Genomic DNA, 17,170 nt, shown 5'->3' on the forward strand with positions numbered 1-17,170 from the left:
GCCTGTTTTCTCCTGTTAAATTCAGACAACCATGCTGCGCATTAAAGGTGATGGGAATTTCTAAACGAGTTAGGGGATAGGAGTCCTCCTGCTCAGAAGCCTAGCCAAGATAACAACGGTTGCTAAGCGCCAGACATCTTACTGCAGAATTAGGAACACTTTAAGTAAGGACCGGCTGCCCCTGGTCCCCTAGTCCCATAGTCTCAGAGTAGTAGGCTGGGTCTGGAGGTGGCTGGAGGCGGGAGCAGTCGGCAAGAAAGAGGGAGGGTGTGTAGGGAATGATGGCTAGGGGGGCGGGGAAGGAGGGGAAGGCCCTCGAAAAAAGCGCAGCGGGGATGCGAGCTTGGAAAAGCTGCGAGGGCCCGCCCGCGAGGGGCGCTGGCAGGAACTGATGTAAGACTCAGAGTACAAGGAGAATTCTGAGGGGCGCTTGCTGGCTGGGTCCTGGCGAGCGTGAGGAGGTGGGAATGACGGTGCTGGCAAGGAACGATTGGGGGATGAGGACTGGGGGGCGGGGCCTGGGGGTGGTAAGGATAGAGAAGAGGCTAGCAGGGTTTGAAGCCCCGCAAAAGTCGTGGGGTGCCTCTGGCAGGGGCGGGGCCGACGGAGGCTGCTCGCCGCGGAGGCTGCTGGTCCCTGACGCCTCGACCCTTCCTCTCCCGCAGCTCCGCCTGGCGGGTTGACCATGGGCGCCTCGGCCTCCAGGGGCCAGGCTGCCCGGATCCCCGCGCCGGAGCCAGAACCTGAGGAGGCGGCGCTGGGCCTGAGTCAACTACCACCGGAGCTGCTCCTGGTGGTGCTGAGCTACGTGCCCCCACGCACGCTGCTCAGGAGCTGCCGCCATGTGTGCCGGGGCTGGCGCGCCCTGGTGGACGGGCAGGCCCTGTGGTTTCTGATCCTGGCCCGCGACCACGGCGCCACTGGCCGCGCCCTGCTGCCGCTAGTCCGCAGCTGTCTGCCCCCCGCCCGCAACGGCAGGCTCTGTCCCTTGGGCCGCTTCTGCTTGCGCAGACCCATCGGACGCAACCTCATCTGGAACCGCGGAGGCCAGGGTGGGGAGTACGGATAGGGGTAGAAGGCTCGGGACCTGCGGAGGGAGCTGGTGGGAGGACTTGGAGGAGAAGGGCCGCGCCGGTAGCCGGTGGGCGGGGTTGGGGGCGGGGCCTCACGGGAGCCCGTGGGAGGGGTCTCACTGCGTGTGGGCGGGGTCTCTGAGCTTGGGCGGGCGGGCGACTGGAACTTGGCTGCAAGTCTTTTTTATTTAACCCAAGGCCTACGGAAGTGGATGGTGCGGCAAGGTGGGAACGGCTGGTTGGTAGAAGAAAACGGACCAGCGGTGCCCGGGGGCCCTTCGCAGTCTTTCGGAACTTCTTTCAGGTGAGTACCCCTGCTCCCCAAGGGCTGGGTGGTATTTAAGAAAGACCTGTCATGGGCGGCGCCTGTGGCTCAGTGAGCAGGGCGCCGGCCCCATATACCGAGGGTGGCGGGTTCAAACCCGGCCCCGGCCAACCTGCAACAAAAAAATAGCCGGGCGTTGTGGCGGGCGCCTGTAGTCCCAGCTACTCGGGAGGCTGAGGCAGGAGAATCGCCTAGGCCCAGGAGTTGGAGGTTGCTGTGAGCTGTGTGACGCCACGGCACTCCACCGAGGGCCATGAAGTGAAACTCTGTCTCTACAAAAAAAAAAAAAGAAAGACCTGTCAGTACTCATCACCCCTTCTCCCACTTTCCTAGGTGGTGTCTCAAGAAGGAGTTCTTGGACCTGGAGGAAGAGGGTTTGTGGCCAGAACTGCTGGATAGTGGCAAGATTGAGATTTGTGTCTCAGAGTGGTAAGTGTGATGATAAAAACAAACCCTTGCTAGGGCGGCGCCTGTGGCTCAGTGAGCAGGGCGCCGGCCCCATATGCCAAGGGTGGCGGGTTCAAACCCAGCCCCCGCCAAACTGCAACAACAAAAAAAAATAGCCGGGCGTTGTGGCGGGCGCCTGTAGTCCCAGCTACTTGGGAGGCTGAGGCAGGAGAATTGCCTAAGCCCAGGAGTTGGAGGTTGCTGTGAGCTGTGTGACACCACGGCACTCTACCGAGGGCAATAAAGTGAAACTCTGTCTCTACAAAAAAAAAAAAAAAAAACCCTTGCTAAGCACTGACCGCATATGCCATGCTTTTTGCATGAGTGACTTAATTTAGGCCTCCTAACAACCCCTTGCAGATAAACTGAAATTCAGGAAGGTGAAGTGACTTAACCATGACCACAGTTCTAGTAGTTAGCAGAGTACACAGCCTGAATATCTCATCCCCAGAGGGGTCTGGATTGGAAGACAGCAGGTGGAATCTTATTTAGCTCTGCAGCTTTGTGGCCTAGGGTGAGTCACCATATACCTGCGTTTCCTTCTTTACAAGATAAGGTTCTTGCAAGGGCAGTTATTATTATGTGAGGCACACATAAGCCAGCTTTGTGGCTTAGAGTGTGAGCACCTTTATTAAAGCCTGATCCTGTGGTAAGGTGTATTTTAAGCCCTCAGATCTTTTAGAATTCAACAGGATGCTGAGATTCAGAAAGGAGAGATGACTTGCCATGGTCACACAGCCTGGGCTTGGTAGAACATGGCATTCAGCTCCAACTGGTCGGACTCCAGAGCTTGTCTTCTGTGATGCTCTTGAAATGGGAACACGAAGACTTTCCAAGGGGAAAGTTTTAGGGAGTCAAATTCCAGCTGTACAGTCTAAAAATTCATCTGCTAGTTTACATCTAGTCTAAAATTCATCTGCTAGTTTACATCTGTGGTAGAAGCATCATATGGTTCTCCTTTCCCGGTCTCTTTCTCCAGGTCCCTTTTCTCTAGTTTTATAGAGGAAAAAGCCCTTCATTATATGGTCCCCAAATGTAAAGCATACTGGGAGTCAGACCAAGTGACCATTTCAAATTTTATCTTTAATCACTATTCATCAAATTATGTAACATATTTGGGTTGTTTTGATCAGTGGTGTTGCATTTAATTGTGCTAATCAGCGGGTCCCAAATTTATCTTCATATCACCCAGGAAGCTTTTAAAACGCCTGCTGCCCAGGCCATACTCCATACCAGTTACAAACCAGCATGTTGCCTGGGGGTGAGAGCCAGGCATCAATATCTTTGAGAAGTGAACAGCCCGCTACAAAGTTAAAGAGCACAGGTTATTATCCTCATTGCCCGTACCAACTACAAGTTTGAGGGACTCACAAAACCACCATCACATTCAATAATTCAGTGGAAAGACTCAGAGAAAATATTACACAGCCATGGTTTGTTACAGGGAAAAGATATAGAATTAAATCAAACAAGAGTAGAAGTGCATAGAGCAGCATCCAGGAAAAACAGCCAAATGCAGAGCTTCGGTTGTCCTCTCCCATGGAGTCAGGGCATGTTACTGCCTTGGCATTGATGTGTGATAAGATACATGGAATACTGCGAACCAGGGAAATTCATCCTAGCTTTCGTGTCCAGAATTTTGATGGGGGCTCCCTCACATAGACATAATTTATTGATTGATTGCCCATGTGGTTAATAATATCAGCCTTCAGGTCAACCGATAACTGCCTGACCCAAAGCCCCCACCCCAAATTGTATTGTTGGCTTTTCTGGAATGGCCAGCTCCTACCCTGAGACTATTTATGTGGGAGTGACCCACCCCTCTCCTAAATCACATTGGTAGACTATCCACTACCACCCAAGGTCCCCATCAAATAGAGATACTCTTTTGTCAGGCACAACATTCCAAGGATCCAGAGATCACCTCCCAGAAGTCCTTTTATTTATTTATTATTTTAAATTCTTTATTGTTTTTGTTATTATTTATCCATTTATTTATTTAGAAACAGGATCTTGCTCTGTCACCCAGGCTGGTCTTGAATTCCTGACCTGAAGTGATCCTCCTGCCTCAGCCTCCCAAAGTGCTGAGATTACAGGTGTGAGCCACCACACCCAGCCAGAGGTCCCTTTAGAACAGTGGTTCTCAACCTTCCTAATGCCCAATGTAAGGGCAGCACCTGTGGCTCAAAGGAGTAGGGCGCCGGCCCCATATGCCAGAGGTGCGGGTTCAAACCTGGTCCTGGCCAAAACTGCAAAAAAAAAAAAAATCATAATAATAATAATGCCCAATGTATTTTCATTGTTACAAAGGGTCTCGACCCACAGGTTGAGAACCGCTGCTTTAGAGGAATTGAATTTGCATATGTGGGGCAGGCAAACAGAGATGCTGGTGAGTCCGGCCTTCAAGTCTTCTCTTCTCCCACAGGCAGAGAGCCCGAGATGGGAGTACCTGTGTATATCGACTCCTTGTCCAACTTCTAGATGCCAACCAGACCGTTCTAGATACATTCTCTGCTGTGCCCGATCCCAGCCAGCAGTGGAACAATAATAGCTGCCTTTGGGTAAGTCTCTAACAGAGTGGTGGGGAAACAGTGGCTTCAAATCAATGGCAGCCATTTTTTTACCTCTCATGGTTTATACGAGTTAGTAATTTGAGAAGGGCTCAGCTGGGCAGTTCTGGTCCAGCATCTCACATTCAGGTAGTGGCTTTCCTGTGCTGTCTGGACTTGAAGAGCCCAGTGATGATGGGGTGTGTGTTCCTAGCAGCTGGTGGCTGGCCAGGCATCTCTTTCTTCATTTAGTCTGAGAGCTTTTTCATAGGTTGTCTTGCTTTAGCTGCTTTGGGCTTCCTCAGAGAATGGCAGACTCAGAGCAGTCAGATTATTTACATAGAGGCTCAGGGATCAGTATTCTAGAGAAATAGGCAGAAGCTACATTACTTCTCTGAACTGGCCTTGGAAGTCACTTGACAAAATCACTTAGCATCATTTTTGTCAAATTTTTGTGAATCTGGATGGCAGATTCAAGGTGAAGGGAATTAGATAACAGCTTTTTTGTTTATTTTTTATTTATTTTTGAGATATCATCTCATTCTGTTGACCAGGCTAGAGTGCTGTGGTATCACCCTAGCTGACAGTAATCTCAAACTCCTGGGCTCAAACATTTCTCCTACCTCGGTCTCCTACCCCCCACCACACCCAACTAATTTTTCTATTTTTAGTAGAGATGGGGTCTTTTTCTTACTCAGGCTGGTCTTGAATTCCTGGGTTAAAGGGATCTGACCTCCCAGAGTGCTAGGATTATAGGTGTGAGCCACCATGCCTGGCCTAGATTCCAGCTTTTGATGAAGGAGACGTGAGATTCCAGAAGATCTTGTGACACAATGGGGGATGTTGCTTCAGGTACCCTGGGAAGATGCCATCTGCCCTCAGCCCTCAGCCTCGGCTTTTTTTTTTTTTTTTTAATTAAATCATAGCTGTGTACGTTAATGCAATTATGGGGTACAATTTGAAATACTTCCATCAAACTGACTAACATAGCCTTCACTGCTATTTTCTTAGTTATTATGTTAAGACGTTTATATTCTACACTTACTAGATTTAACTTGTACCCTTGTAAAATGCACTGTAGGTGTGGTCCCACCAGTTACCCTCCCTCCACGCATCCTCCCCACTCCCCTCCCCTCGCTCAGCCTCGGCTTTTAAGGGGAAGGCTGTGGCACAGTAGGGCTGACCTCTTCCTCTACCTGCAGGTCACCCACGTGTTTTCCAACATCAAGATGGGCGTCCGCCTTGTGTCTTTCGAACACTGGGGTGAGGAGACGCGGTTTTGGGCTGGTGACTATGAAGCCCGTGTGACCAACTCCAGTGTGATTGTGCGAACCCGCCTGTCCTAGTCAAGGGCTACCCTTCTTACAAGACAGCCTGGCCATGCCTTTCAGGATCTGGGACCATTGGCCAGGACCCTTCATTAACAAAGAGCTTATACCTCTCTGGCATACTGGGAACTCCTGGGTCCAGTCAAGAGTCCTCTGTCTTCAAGTTCTGGAAACTACCGGAAGAAGGTTCTTCCATCAGATCTACCTACTGCTGCTGCTTTCAGGGGAGGCCTGCTCTACTGAGGGGAGACCCACAGGTAAGGAATAGTGGGCCTGAAGAGGACCCCCGCCTCTACTAGCAGCCCTAGCCCCCTCTGACCCATCCTCTCCCCTCTGCTGACCTCTTGTCTTCAAGAGGACTTGCTTCAGGGACTTTCTTGGTCCTTTCAGGGAAACCCTCAACTCATTTCTGAACTTAGAATCTCACCCTTAGGGCCAGCAAAATTCCAGCAGCCTTGGGCAGTGACACTAATCTGAGGCTTCTGAGCTGCACGGCTGAGATTGGATCTCACAGCCAAAAGTCAGCTAAGTTAAAAAAAAAAAACTTCAGGCCAGGCAGAGTGGCTGACACCTGTAATCCCAGCACTTTGGGAGGCTGAGGTGGGCACATCGTCTGAGCTCACGAGTTGGAGACCAGCCTGAGCTAGAGAGAGACCCTGTCTCTAAAATTAGCCAGACATTGTGGTGGGCGCCTGTAGTCTCAGCTGCTTGGGAGGCTGAGGCAAGAGAATCCCTTGAGCCTAAGAGTTTGAGGTTGCCGTGAGCTCTGACACCAGGGCACTCTAACAGGGGGTGACAAAATGAGACTGTCTCCCAAAAAAAAAAAAAGTTCAGAGACAGGTGGTTCTACCCACACTGACTTTTCCAGAAAATGAGATGGTTTCCTGAGCTCAACCATGATCTTTGAGGATTTCTGTAATTGTTTAGTGTTTAAAATTACTTTATTTTTCTTTTTTAATTTTTTTTTTTTTTTTAGAGACAGTGTCACTTTGTCACCCTTGGTAGAGTGCCCTGGCATCATAGCTCACAGCAACCTCCAACTCTTGGGCTTAGGCAATTCTCTTGGCTCAGCCTTCCAAGTAGCTGGGACTACAGGTGCCCACCACAACGCCCAGCTATTTTTTTGTTGCAGTTTGGCCAGGGCCGGGTTAGAACTTGCCACCCTTGGTATATGGGGCCAGCACCCTACTCACTGAGCCACAGGAGCTGCCCTATTTTTCATTTTGACCTTTTTTTCAAACAATGAGAGAATATTTGCCATATGTATTTGTCAGTCACATGTAATAAATTTGTAATTTGGCTCAGCACCTATAGCTCAAGTGGCTAAGGCACCAGCCACATATACCAGAGCTGGCGGGTTCCAATCCAGCCCAGGCCTGCCAAACAACAATGACAACTACAACCAGGCATTGTGGTAAGCGCCTGTAGTCCCAGCTACTTGGGAGGCTGAGGCAAGAAAATCACTTAAGCCCAGGAGTTGGAAATTGCTGTGAGCTGTGATGCCACGGCACTCTACCCAGGGAGATAGCTTGACGCCGTCTCAAAAGAAATAAAAATAAAAAATAAATTTGTAATTTTGCCAGAACTTCTTCAGATATTTTAAATACAATAGAAATGTGGTGTTACTGCCTTGGTGACTATTTGATTCAGAGAAACAAGTAGTCCCATTTGAGGAGGGAAAACGCTACACAAGAAAACACCAACTAATACTTGTAAAGGAATGGAAGAATTACAACAATATTTCCCCAAGGCCTAAAGAAATTACTGATTCAGGCAAAGATTATCAGAGTTACAAGCATTAGGTATGTGATGGGTGAGGACTTGGATATGGGTACAGAGTCAAAGTGTTAAAATGCCACACTTGTAACCTGCTAGCACGAAGTTGCTGTGGAAGCAGAGATGGTAAGTATACCATCAGGCAACCCAGGGGCCATTCCTAGCATCACTGTTGGTGGATCAAGATGTTCCAGGTCTGATGGGAATAAATGAAGTGCGCCATTGCCTTCGTCAGACTCCACGCTGAATGCCTGTCTTGAATGGGTCAGGCCTATAGCCATAGACCTTCTGTTACAAGGGATTAGTTCTAGAACACCCCCTCTACACATGTACCAAAATCCACAGTTGTGCAAAGCCCCTAATATAAAATGATATGATACTTGCATATGTGCATAAGACCTTGCACATCCCCCTGTATAAATTATCTCTAGATGACTTATAATACCTAATACAGTGTGAATAGTGGTGCTGACACAACTGTCCTTTTATTCCTAATATTTTCCATCTGGAACCACAGATATGGATACGGAGGGAATCAAGGAAGAGGAACAGGCCACCCCACACCCCTGATGGAAGCAGCCAGATGCCCCTGAAGGTGGTGAGTTTTGCCCTGTCATAGTAAGGGGATCTGACAGGTTGAAATAGACCTGCAGTTACAATGTAGCGTATAGACTAGGAGCAGATACTGGTTTGAACAACTCAGTTCTAGAGAACATTTGGAGAAGGGTGGGAATTTTAATATGAAGAACATGAGATAAACATTTATAGCAAAGGGAAGATGGAAACCATTGCCTTAAAAGAAGCAGTTTGCAGGGTGGCGCCTGTGGCTCAAGGAGTAGGGCGCTGGTCCCATATGCTGGAGGTGGTGGGTTCAAACCTAGCCCTGGCCAAAATAAAAAAAAAAAAGAAAAAGAAGCTGTTTGCAATATAATTTCATTTTGGCACTTGCACTTATATATTACATTGTGTGTGTATGTACTCACATGTGTGTGTAAATAAGTCCTGGATTAGAAGAATAAGAACTAAGGTATTAAACTAGGCGTGGTGGGCTCGGCGCCCATAGTACAGTGGTTATGGCATCAGCCACCTACACCGAGGCTGGCAGGGTCAAACCCAGCCCAGGCCAGCTAAACAACAATGACAACTACAAAAATATAGTTGGGCGTTTTTATGGGCAGTACCTGTGGCTCAGTGGGTAGGGCCTGTCTCAAAAATAAATAAATAGTCTCAGCGTCCGTAGCTCAGTGAGTAGAGCACCAGCCACATACACTGAGGCTGGCGGGTTCAAACTCAGCCTGGACCTGCTAAACAACGACAACTGCAACATAAAAAAATAGCCGGGTGTTGTGGTGGGCGTCTGCAGTCCCAGCTACTTGGGAGGCTAAGGCAAGAGAATCACATTAGCCCAAGAGTTGGAGGTTGCTGTGAGCTGCGACGCCACAATACTCTACTGAGGACAACAAAATGAACTCTGTCTCAAAAAAAAATTTTTTTTCTGTATAGGGGCGGCACCTGTGGCTCAAAGGAGTAGGGCACCAGCCCCATATGCCGGGAGGTGGCACGTTCAAACCCAGCCCCGGCCAAAAACTGCAAAAAAAAAGAGAAGAAAACAACACAAACATTTCTGTATGGTACCAATCCTTTTCCCACCATCTGGTTTAGTTTTGGTGCCTATGTCATAGAAGGGCCAACGTCATAAAAAAAGTCAAAAGCAGTCTTCAGTAACTGGGACCCTCTGCCAGACTGTCTAATGTCAATTTGTTTTCTGACTCTGCTTCTGCTGCATTGTCCTCCTCGTTGCCTGGCACTGTCTGGGAAACCCTTGTCTCCATCAAGTTACTTCCTCTGGCTTGGGATCTGTTAGCTCTTGAATTTCTCCAAGATTCAAATTTTTTTTTTTTTTTTTTTTTTTTTTTGTGGTTTTTGGCCAGGGCTAGGTTTGAACCCGCCACCTCTGGCATATGGGACCAGCGCCCTACTCCTTGAGCCACAGACGCCGCCCAAGATTCAAATTTTGAAACCCTTGATTTCCCACCTTTTCCCCATATCCATGATCTCTTTCAAGATTTCTTTGATTAGCTCCGTCCCAAATCCTAGGAAGTCAGGCCAGGTGCTGTGGTTCATGCCTGTAATCCTAGCACTTTGGGAGGCGGAGGCATGTAGATTGCCTGATTTCTGGAATTCGAGACCAGCATAAGCAAGAGGGAGACCCTCGTCTCTAAAAAAAGTAGCTGGGCATTATGGCGGGCACCTGAGGTCCCAGCTACTTGGGAGGCTGAGGCAAGAGGATCACTTTAAGCCCAAGAGTTTGAGGTTGTTGTGAGCTATGATGCTACGGCACTCTACCAAGGGTGACAAAGTGAGATTCTTGTCTCAAAAATAAATTAATTAATAAATCCGGGGAAGTCATGCACAGCATCAGGACCCAGTTTTCTCCAGCAGGAATTTATTGTTTCAGGCTTGATGGCTTTCTTGGCTTTCTCTATAATGGCAATGGCATCTTCAATGGTGTAGTCCTTCCAGACCTTCATGATGCTCTCTCTTGGGGTCCTCTTCCATAGCGTTGACAATTCTCTCCATAGAGGACTGTGTATGATGAACATTCAAGGTCCTTATGAGCCCCTGATCTACAGGCTGATTTAGGGACATTATGTTTGGATAGACGTCTCACCATCTTCAGTGTTGAAGTCATGGGGCTCTAGAAGGCCAGAGGCATCATTGAGTATTGAAGTCTGGAGCTGTGGTTTTGTGCCATTTCAAGATAAATGAATCCAGTATAAGGACCATTGTAAAAAAAAAAAAAAGAAAGAAAGAAAGGGTGCCAGGTGCAATGGCTCACACCTGTAATCCTACCACTCTGGGAGGCCAAGGTGGATGGATTGCTTGAGCTCTGGAGTTTAAGACCATCCTAAGCAAGAGTGAGACCCCCATCTCTACTAAAAATTGAAAAAACTAGCCGGGTGTTGTGGCAGGCACCTGTAATCCCAGCTACTCGGGAGGCTGAGGCAGGAGGATTGCTTGAGCCCAGGTGAGGTTGCTGTGAGCTATGACACCACAGCTCTCTACCCAGACCCAGGGCACAGAATGAGACCCTGTCTCAAAAAAAAAAAAAAAGGGGGAAATTTGTGAAGTCATTGCTACAGCTGTGTGGCACTTTGTAACTTTAAAAGGCTTACAGTCGGGTGGCATCAGTGGCTGAAGGAGTAGGGCGCCGGTCCCATATGCCAGAGGTGGCGAGTTCAAACCCAGCCCTGGCCAAAAACCAAAAAAAAATAATAATAATAAAAGGCTTACAGTCAAGTACTTCCTGACTTCAGAGACAAAGTGTCAATAAAACTAATCATAAAAGGATTCTTATTGTCCAGGCCTTCTTATTGTGCAGTCAAAAGACAGCTACTGGTGTTTATCTTTTCTCTTCAAGGCTCCGGGTTAGCAGCTTCATGGATGAGGGGGGTCCTGATCATAAGTCTGATGACATTTGCACAAAACAGCAGATGTAGCCTGTCCCTTTCTGATTAGATCCCAGTGTTTGCTTCTCCTCCTTACTAATACATGTCCTTTGTGGCATTTTTTTTTTCAGAATATGCACTTTTGTCTGTATTAAGAACCTGTTCAGACAGGTATCCTTTCTCCTCAATGAATTATTGTTGTTGTTGGTTTTTGAGACAGGGTCTCACTCTTATCACCCTAGCTATAGTACAGTGGTGTCATCGTAGCTCACAGCAACCTCAAACTCCTGGGCTCAGATGATTCTCTTGCCTCAACCTCCCGAGCAGCTGGAACTACCAGCTGTGGCATGGACGAACACACCCAACTAACTTTTCTTTTCTTTTTTTTTTTTTTTGCAGTTTTTGGCCAAGGTTAGGTTTGAACCTGCTACTTCCAGCATATGGGGCCGGTGTCCTACTCCTTTGAGCCACAGGCGCTGCCCTAACTTTTCTATTTTTTGTTGAGATGGGGTCTTGTTCTTGCTCAGGCTGGTCTCAAACTCCTGAGCTCAAGTGATCTTCCCAGAGTGCTAGAATTACAGGCATGAGCCACCACACTCAGCCTCCTAAATAATTTTCTTTTCTTTCTTTCTTTTTTTTTTTTTTTTTATTGTTTGATATTCGTTGAGGGTACAAAGAATTAGGTTACACTGATTGCATTTGTTAAAGTCCCTCTTTTTTTTTTTTTTTTTTTTTTAGAGACAGAGTCTCACTTTGTCGCCCTCAGTAGAGTGCGTGGTGGCACAGCTCACAGCAACCTGGCACCACAATGCCTGGCTATTTTTTGTTGCAATTTGGCCGGGGCCGGGTTTGAACCTGCCACCCTCGGTATGTGGGGCCGGCACCCTACCCACTGAGCCACAGGTGCCACCTGTGAATAATTTTCTTTATGGTGTCTGGGAACTCATTTGCTGCTGCCTGGTTGGCAGAAGCTGCTTTTCCTATTACCTTGACATTTCTATTTAGTTTAGTTTTAGATAGACTCTTACTCTGTTGCCCAGGCTAGACTTCCATGGCAGCAGCCTACCTCAGAGCAACCTCAAACTCCTGGGTCCAAGCAATTCTCTTGCCTCAGCCTCCCAAGAAGCTGGGATTACAGGCACCCCCCCCCCCCAACATCTGCCTAATTTTTCTATTTTTGGTAGAGATGGAGTCAAGCAATCCTCCCTCCTCATCCTCCCAGAGTTCTATGATTACAGGCTACCTCACTTAGCCAATCTTGACATTTTTTTTAAACCAAACTTCTTTCTAAAATAATTAAAACATCCTTTGCTGACATTAAATCCTCAGCTTTAGATCCCTTGCCTACCTGTTAAATTGTCATATAATGACTTCACTTTTTTGAATCATATTAGAGTTGGGAAGGAAGTACGCCTTCCCTTTAACCATCCTGCACTCACATAAAAGCTTCATGTTCAGTATACGATAAAAGGGAAATTCACTGACTTGGCGCCTGTAGCTCAAGCAGCTGAGGCACTAGCCATGTACACCAGAGCCGGCAGGTTTGAATCCAGCCCAGGCCTGCCAAACAACAATGACGACTACAACCAAAAAATACCCAGGCGTTGTGGCGGGCGCCTGTAGTCCCAGCTACTTGGGAGGCTGAGGCAAGAGAATCGCTTAAGCCCAGGAGTTGGGTGATGCCGCAGCACTCTACCCAGGGTGACAGCTTGAGGCTCTGTCTCAAAAAAAAAAAAGGTGGGGTGGGGGGGATTTCACAAAAGGTACAAGGTGTTTGCACCTGCTGACGTAGCTACAGCAATGGCTGCATAGATTTCCTTTCTTTTGTAATAGTAGGCCTTAGACTGGATTCATTTATCTTGATATTACTGGGCAACTGTAGCTGCAGGTGTAAACCTTTAGCACCTGTCATGCAATTCCACCTTTTCTTGTATTGTCATGACTTTTGTCTGCTTCTTGGGAGCACTGCCAGCATCACTAGTGGCACTTCTTATGGCGTTATCAAGGTTTATGAGATTGCACTAAAGGGTGGGGAACCTGTGGCCTTAAGGAAATTTGTGGCCTTTTGACTGAATCAAATTTTTTTTTTTTTTTTTTAATTTGGCCGGGGCTGGGTTTGAACCCACCACCTCCGGCATATGGGACCGGCGCCCTACCCGCTGAGCCACAGGCGCCGCCCAACTGAATCAAATTTTTATAGAACAGATCCTTTTATTAAAATATGCAGCAGAGGTCAGGCTCCTGTAGCTCAGTAATGAGGGCACTGGCCACATGCTCTGGGGCTGGTAGGTTCAAACCCAGCCTGGGCCTGCTAAACATTAACAAACAAAAAAAATAGCTGGGCATTGTGCCGGGCGCCCGTAGTCCCAGGTACTAGGGAGGCTGAGGCAAGAGAATCACTTGAGCCCAAGAGTTTGAGGTTGTTGTTTGACACCATAGCTCTACTAGGGTGACAAAATGAGACTCTGTCTCAATTTAAAAAAAAATTAAAAAAGGTACAGCAGAGAAAGACAAAGTTTTTCTTGCCTCTTTGGTGTTTAAAAAAGAACAATCTTGGCTCGGCGCCTATGGCTCAAGCGGCTAAGGCGCCAGCCACATACACCTAAGCTGGCGGGTTTAAATCCAGCCCAGGGTCCGCCAAACAACAATGACGGTTGCAATAAAAAAAAAAAAAAAATAGCTGGGCGTTGTGGCGGACGCCTGTAGGGGACTACAGGCTACTTGGGAGGCGGATGCAGGAGAATCGCTTGAGCCCAGGAGTTGGCGGTTGCTGTGATCTGTGATGCCATGGCACTCTACCCAGGGTGACAGCTTGAGGCTCTGTCTCAAAAAAAAAAAGAACAATCTTGAAATCAGACGGCTGTAAGATCCTACTCCCTGAACTTATGCAGAGATGATTAGCATCACATGGCTTTTCTTTTTTTTTTGAGACAGAGTCTCACTTTGTCACCCTCTGTAGAGTGCTCTGAAGTTATAGCTCACAGCAACCTCAAACTCTTGAGCTCAAATGATTCTCTTGCCTCAGCCTCCTGAGTAGCTGGGACTATAGGTACTCTCCACAATGCCTGGCTATTTTTAGATATGAGGTCTTGCTATGGCTCAGGCAGGTCTCAAACCTGTGAGTTCCGGCAGTCCACCCACCTCGGCCTCCCAAGTGCTAGGATTATAGGTGTGAGCCACCTGACTCGGCCTTTTTTTTTTTTTCCTAGGGACAGAGTCTCACTTTGTCGCCCTCGGTAGAGTGCTGGGGTGTCACAGCTCACAGCAACCTCCAACTCCTGGGCTTAGGTGATTTTCTTGCCTCAGCCTCCTGAGTAGCTGGGACTACAGGTGCCCGCCACAATGCCCAGCTATTTTTTTGTTGCAGTTTGGCCAGGGCTGGGTTTGAACCTGCCACCCTTTTCTTTTTTTTTTTTTTAAAGATAAAGAGTCTCACTCTGGAGCCCTGGGTAGAGTGCTGTGACATCATCACAGCTCACAGCAACCTCCAAACTCCTGGGCTCAAGCATCCTCCTGCTTCAGCCTCCCCAGTGGCTAGTACTACAAGCACCTGCCACAACACCTGGCTAGTTTTTTCTGTCTTTAGTAGAAACAGGGTCTCAGTCCTGCTCAGACTGGTCTCCAACTCCTGAGCTCAAGCAATCTACCTGCTTTAGCCTCGTAGAGTGCTGGGATAACAGGCGTGAGCCACCATGCCCAACCTCAATTGTCCATTTTTTTGTTTGTTTGTTTGTTTTGTTGCAGTTTCGCCATACTGGGTTTGAACCTGCCACCCTCGGTATATGGGGCCAGCACCCTACCCACTGAGCACAGGTGCCGCCCTCAATCGTCCATTTTTAAGGTGCTAAAATGGCAGATTACATATTCTATGAATACTTCATCTATGAAGTATCTATGAAGTATTTTTTCATCTATGAAAAAATGTTCAGAAAAAATCATAAAGTTATGATTACAGAATAAAACAGTGATTTTGGGGGGGGAAGCAGAAAGAGGGACGGAGGGAGGGGGATGGGGCCTTGGTGTGTGTCACACTTTATGGGGGCAAGACATGATTGCAAGAGGGACTTTACCTAACAATTGCAATCAGTGTAACCTGGCTTATTGTACCCTCAATGAATCCCCAACAATAAAAAAAAAAAAAAAAAAAACAGTGATTTTATAACAAAAAAGGAAAACCACAAAGTCGGCACCTTGAGAGTCATTGGAGTTGAATGTAGGACATTAATGATTTTTCTCTTTCAGAACTACTCTTGGAAGCTTTCCCCTCCTCTCAAAGAAAACAATGACAACACTTTGACTTACCTTTCCAAGCTGCTGGAACACTTTGAATTCAAACTGACTGTGACCCTACACTTGACTTCTAACCTCCAACTAAGCACTCCTGGTAATGCTGAGGATCAGCCAGCAGGAGGAAGCCCAGCTCCTGCATGGCCCATCCCGACACCTGGGGATGTTGTCTGAGCTCCTGGGAAGGAGGAACTATGTCACAGACAAGCATGACCATTTGGAACTGCCTTCCTCAGGCTTTCCCTCTGAAAGCAAGTCCTGAGCTGAACTGGTTGTACTGGTCTGGCAGCCGTCAGGCTGGAGGGCCCAGGGTGTAAGGCCACACCGGGGACCCTGAACTTACCTGCTCAGACTAATGTGTATCCTGCTTGGGGTGCCCTAACAACTGTAAGCTCACTTACAGTCTCAGGGGTTCCACGTTCGCCCTCCAGGATTGTACTTCTTGTATGTGTTGTCCCCGGACTATTAAGACACTGCCTCAGCCCTGGAAGGCGTTCAGGTCAGTTCACCTTACTGCCCAGATGTGTGCTGTGCCTGCGGTGATGCCTAGGGCCAGCTGAACAGTGGGCTCAGCTGTAACTGCTAACTCCACAACCCTGGAGGGCTTACCTGAGGCCATATTGCAAGGTGGTCTCACTTACTCCTTGGGGACCTACTGGTGATAATTTTGCTGTAAAGGCACCACGGCTAAGGGCCAGAGGCGGAGATTAAAGAAAAGGGTTAACGTAGCAGGCTTGAGACAGTTTTCTTCAGAAGGGCCTGCTGGCAAGATTGGCTCTTGGCTGGCATCTGGGAGCTTGGCAGCCAGAATGTTCCCATCACTCCCTAGGATGAGTGAGAGGGATGCTTCCCTGTTCCTAGATGGTGCAAACTGTGGCTTACGCTGAACATTTGCTTGTCTTCTTGGAGCCCAGAATTTTGGTACATACTGGGCAGAGGATGCCTATGTGACCAGCCCCCAGCGAACACCCTGGGCACTGAGTCTCTACTGAGCTTCCCTGAACATCACACACATGTTGCTGCATTTCTGTTGCTGGGGGAAGAATGTGCTCTGCAGCCCTTCCTGGGAGGGAGCGAGCATAAGGAAGCCCGCCTGCGATTCCTCCAGGCTCCATCTGTCTTCTCTCCCCTGTGGTCTGTCTGCGCATGCTCAGCCCATTGCTGTAATGAATCTTAGCTGTGAGGACAACTGCATGCTGAGTCTCATGAGTCCTTCTAGAAAAATCTCTAAACATAAGGGTGTTCCTAGGGACTCCAAACACAGCACCTCTAATGTTTAGGCTCGGTCCAAGTTTGGTCAAATATCCCAATAATGTTTTTGTAGCAAAAGCATCCAGGTCAGAATCCCATGTGTGATGGCTCTGACTTGTCACATCTCTGCAGTCTCGTCAGTCATGAACAGTTCCTCCAACACCTTTTTGCTATCATTGACCTGAGCAGTGTTGAAGACTATAGGCCAGTTTTACTTTGTAAAATGTCCTTGAATTTGCATTTGTCTAATGTTTCCTTATAATTAGATGTAGATCATGCATCTTTGCCAGAATGTCACAGAAGTGACTTTTTTGTTCTCATTTCAGCTTAACCTGCGCTGCACGATTTTAATTTGTCTTGTTACTGATAATATTCACCTGTCACTTGAAATAAAGTGGTGTCTGCCAACCTTCACTGTCAGGGTACTCTTTTTCTCTTTGTAATTAATGTTTTGTTAGGTCTTTAACAAACTAGGTAAATAGCCCTTGAAAGCAGGCCCTTCTGGGGTTTTTTTGTTTGATTGGTTTTTTTACCTCCACTTTATTCTTCTTAAGAGCCCTTCTAAAGATGGAAGCCAGGCCAGGCTCACACCTGTAATCCTAGTACTCTGGGAGGCCAAGGTGGGTGGATCACTTGAACTCACAAGTTGGAGACAGGCCTGAGCAAGAGCAAGACTCCATCTCTA

General features: G+C 47.8%; 1 protein-coding gene across 3 annotated transcripts; it reads left to right on the forward strand.

Moving 5' to 3' along the window:
• The first annotated feature begins 368 nt into the window (after positions 1-368).
• On the forward strand, positions 369-16,893 carry FBXO27 (F-box protein 27). Of its 3 annotated transcripts, none has more exons than XM_053605402.1 (9): positions 369-393; positions 666-1,052; positions 1,272-1,377; positions 1,732-1,827; positions 4,271-4,406; positions 5,597-5,657; positions 5,786-5,979; positions 8,016-8,096; positions 15,190-16,893. In XM_053605402.1, the coding sequence occupies exons 2-9, from the start codon at positions 686-688 to the stop codon at positions 15,406-15,408; spliced, it is 1,260 nt and encodes a 419-aa protein (XP_053461377.1). In that variant the 5' UTR covers positions 369-393; positions 666-685; the 3' UTR covers positions 15,409-16,893. The 3 variants fall into 3 exon arrangements, with proteins under 3 accessions (XP_053461377.1, XP_053461376.1, XP_053461378.1); XM_053605401.1 differs by having other exon boundaries at positions 383-461; XM_053605403.1 differs by lacking the exons at positions 369-393; positions 8,016-8,096; positions 15,190-16,893 and having other exon boundaries at positions 562-1,052; positions 5,597-5,927.
• Positions 16,894-17,170: the final 277 nt, after the last annotated feature.

Source organism: Nycticebus coucang, chromosome 10, assembly GCF_027406575.1.
Source record: "Nycticebus coucang isolate mNycCou1 chromosome 10, mNycCou1.pri, whole genome shotgun sequence".
Taxonomy (NCBI): domain Eukaryota; kingdom Metazoa; phylum Chordata; class Mammalia; order Primates; family Lorisidae; genus Nycticebus; species Nycticebus coucang.

Bases quoted from the DNA above. Each gene is read 5' to 3' on its own strand.
- FBXO27 (XM_053605402.1), top strand. From the start codon at position 686: ATGGGCGCCTCGGCCTCCAGGGGCCAGGCTGCCCGGATCCCCGCGCCG. The intron at 1,053-1,271 runs GTGGGGAGTACG...ATTTAACCCAAG, and splicing joins CTGGAACCGCGGAGGCCAGG to GCCTACGGAAGTGGATGGTG. The intron at 1,828-4,270 runs GTAAGTGTGATG...CTTCTCCCACAG, and splicing joins GAGATTTGTGTCTCAGAGTG to GCAGAGAGCCCGAGATGGGA.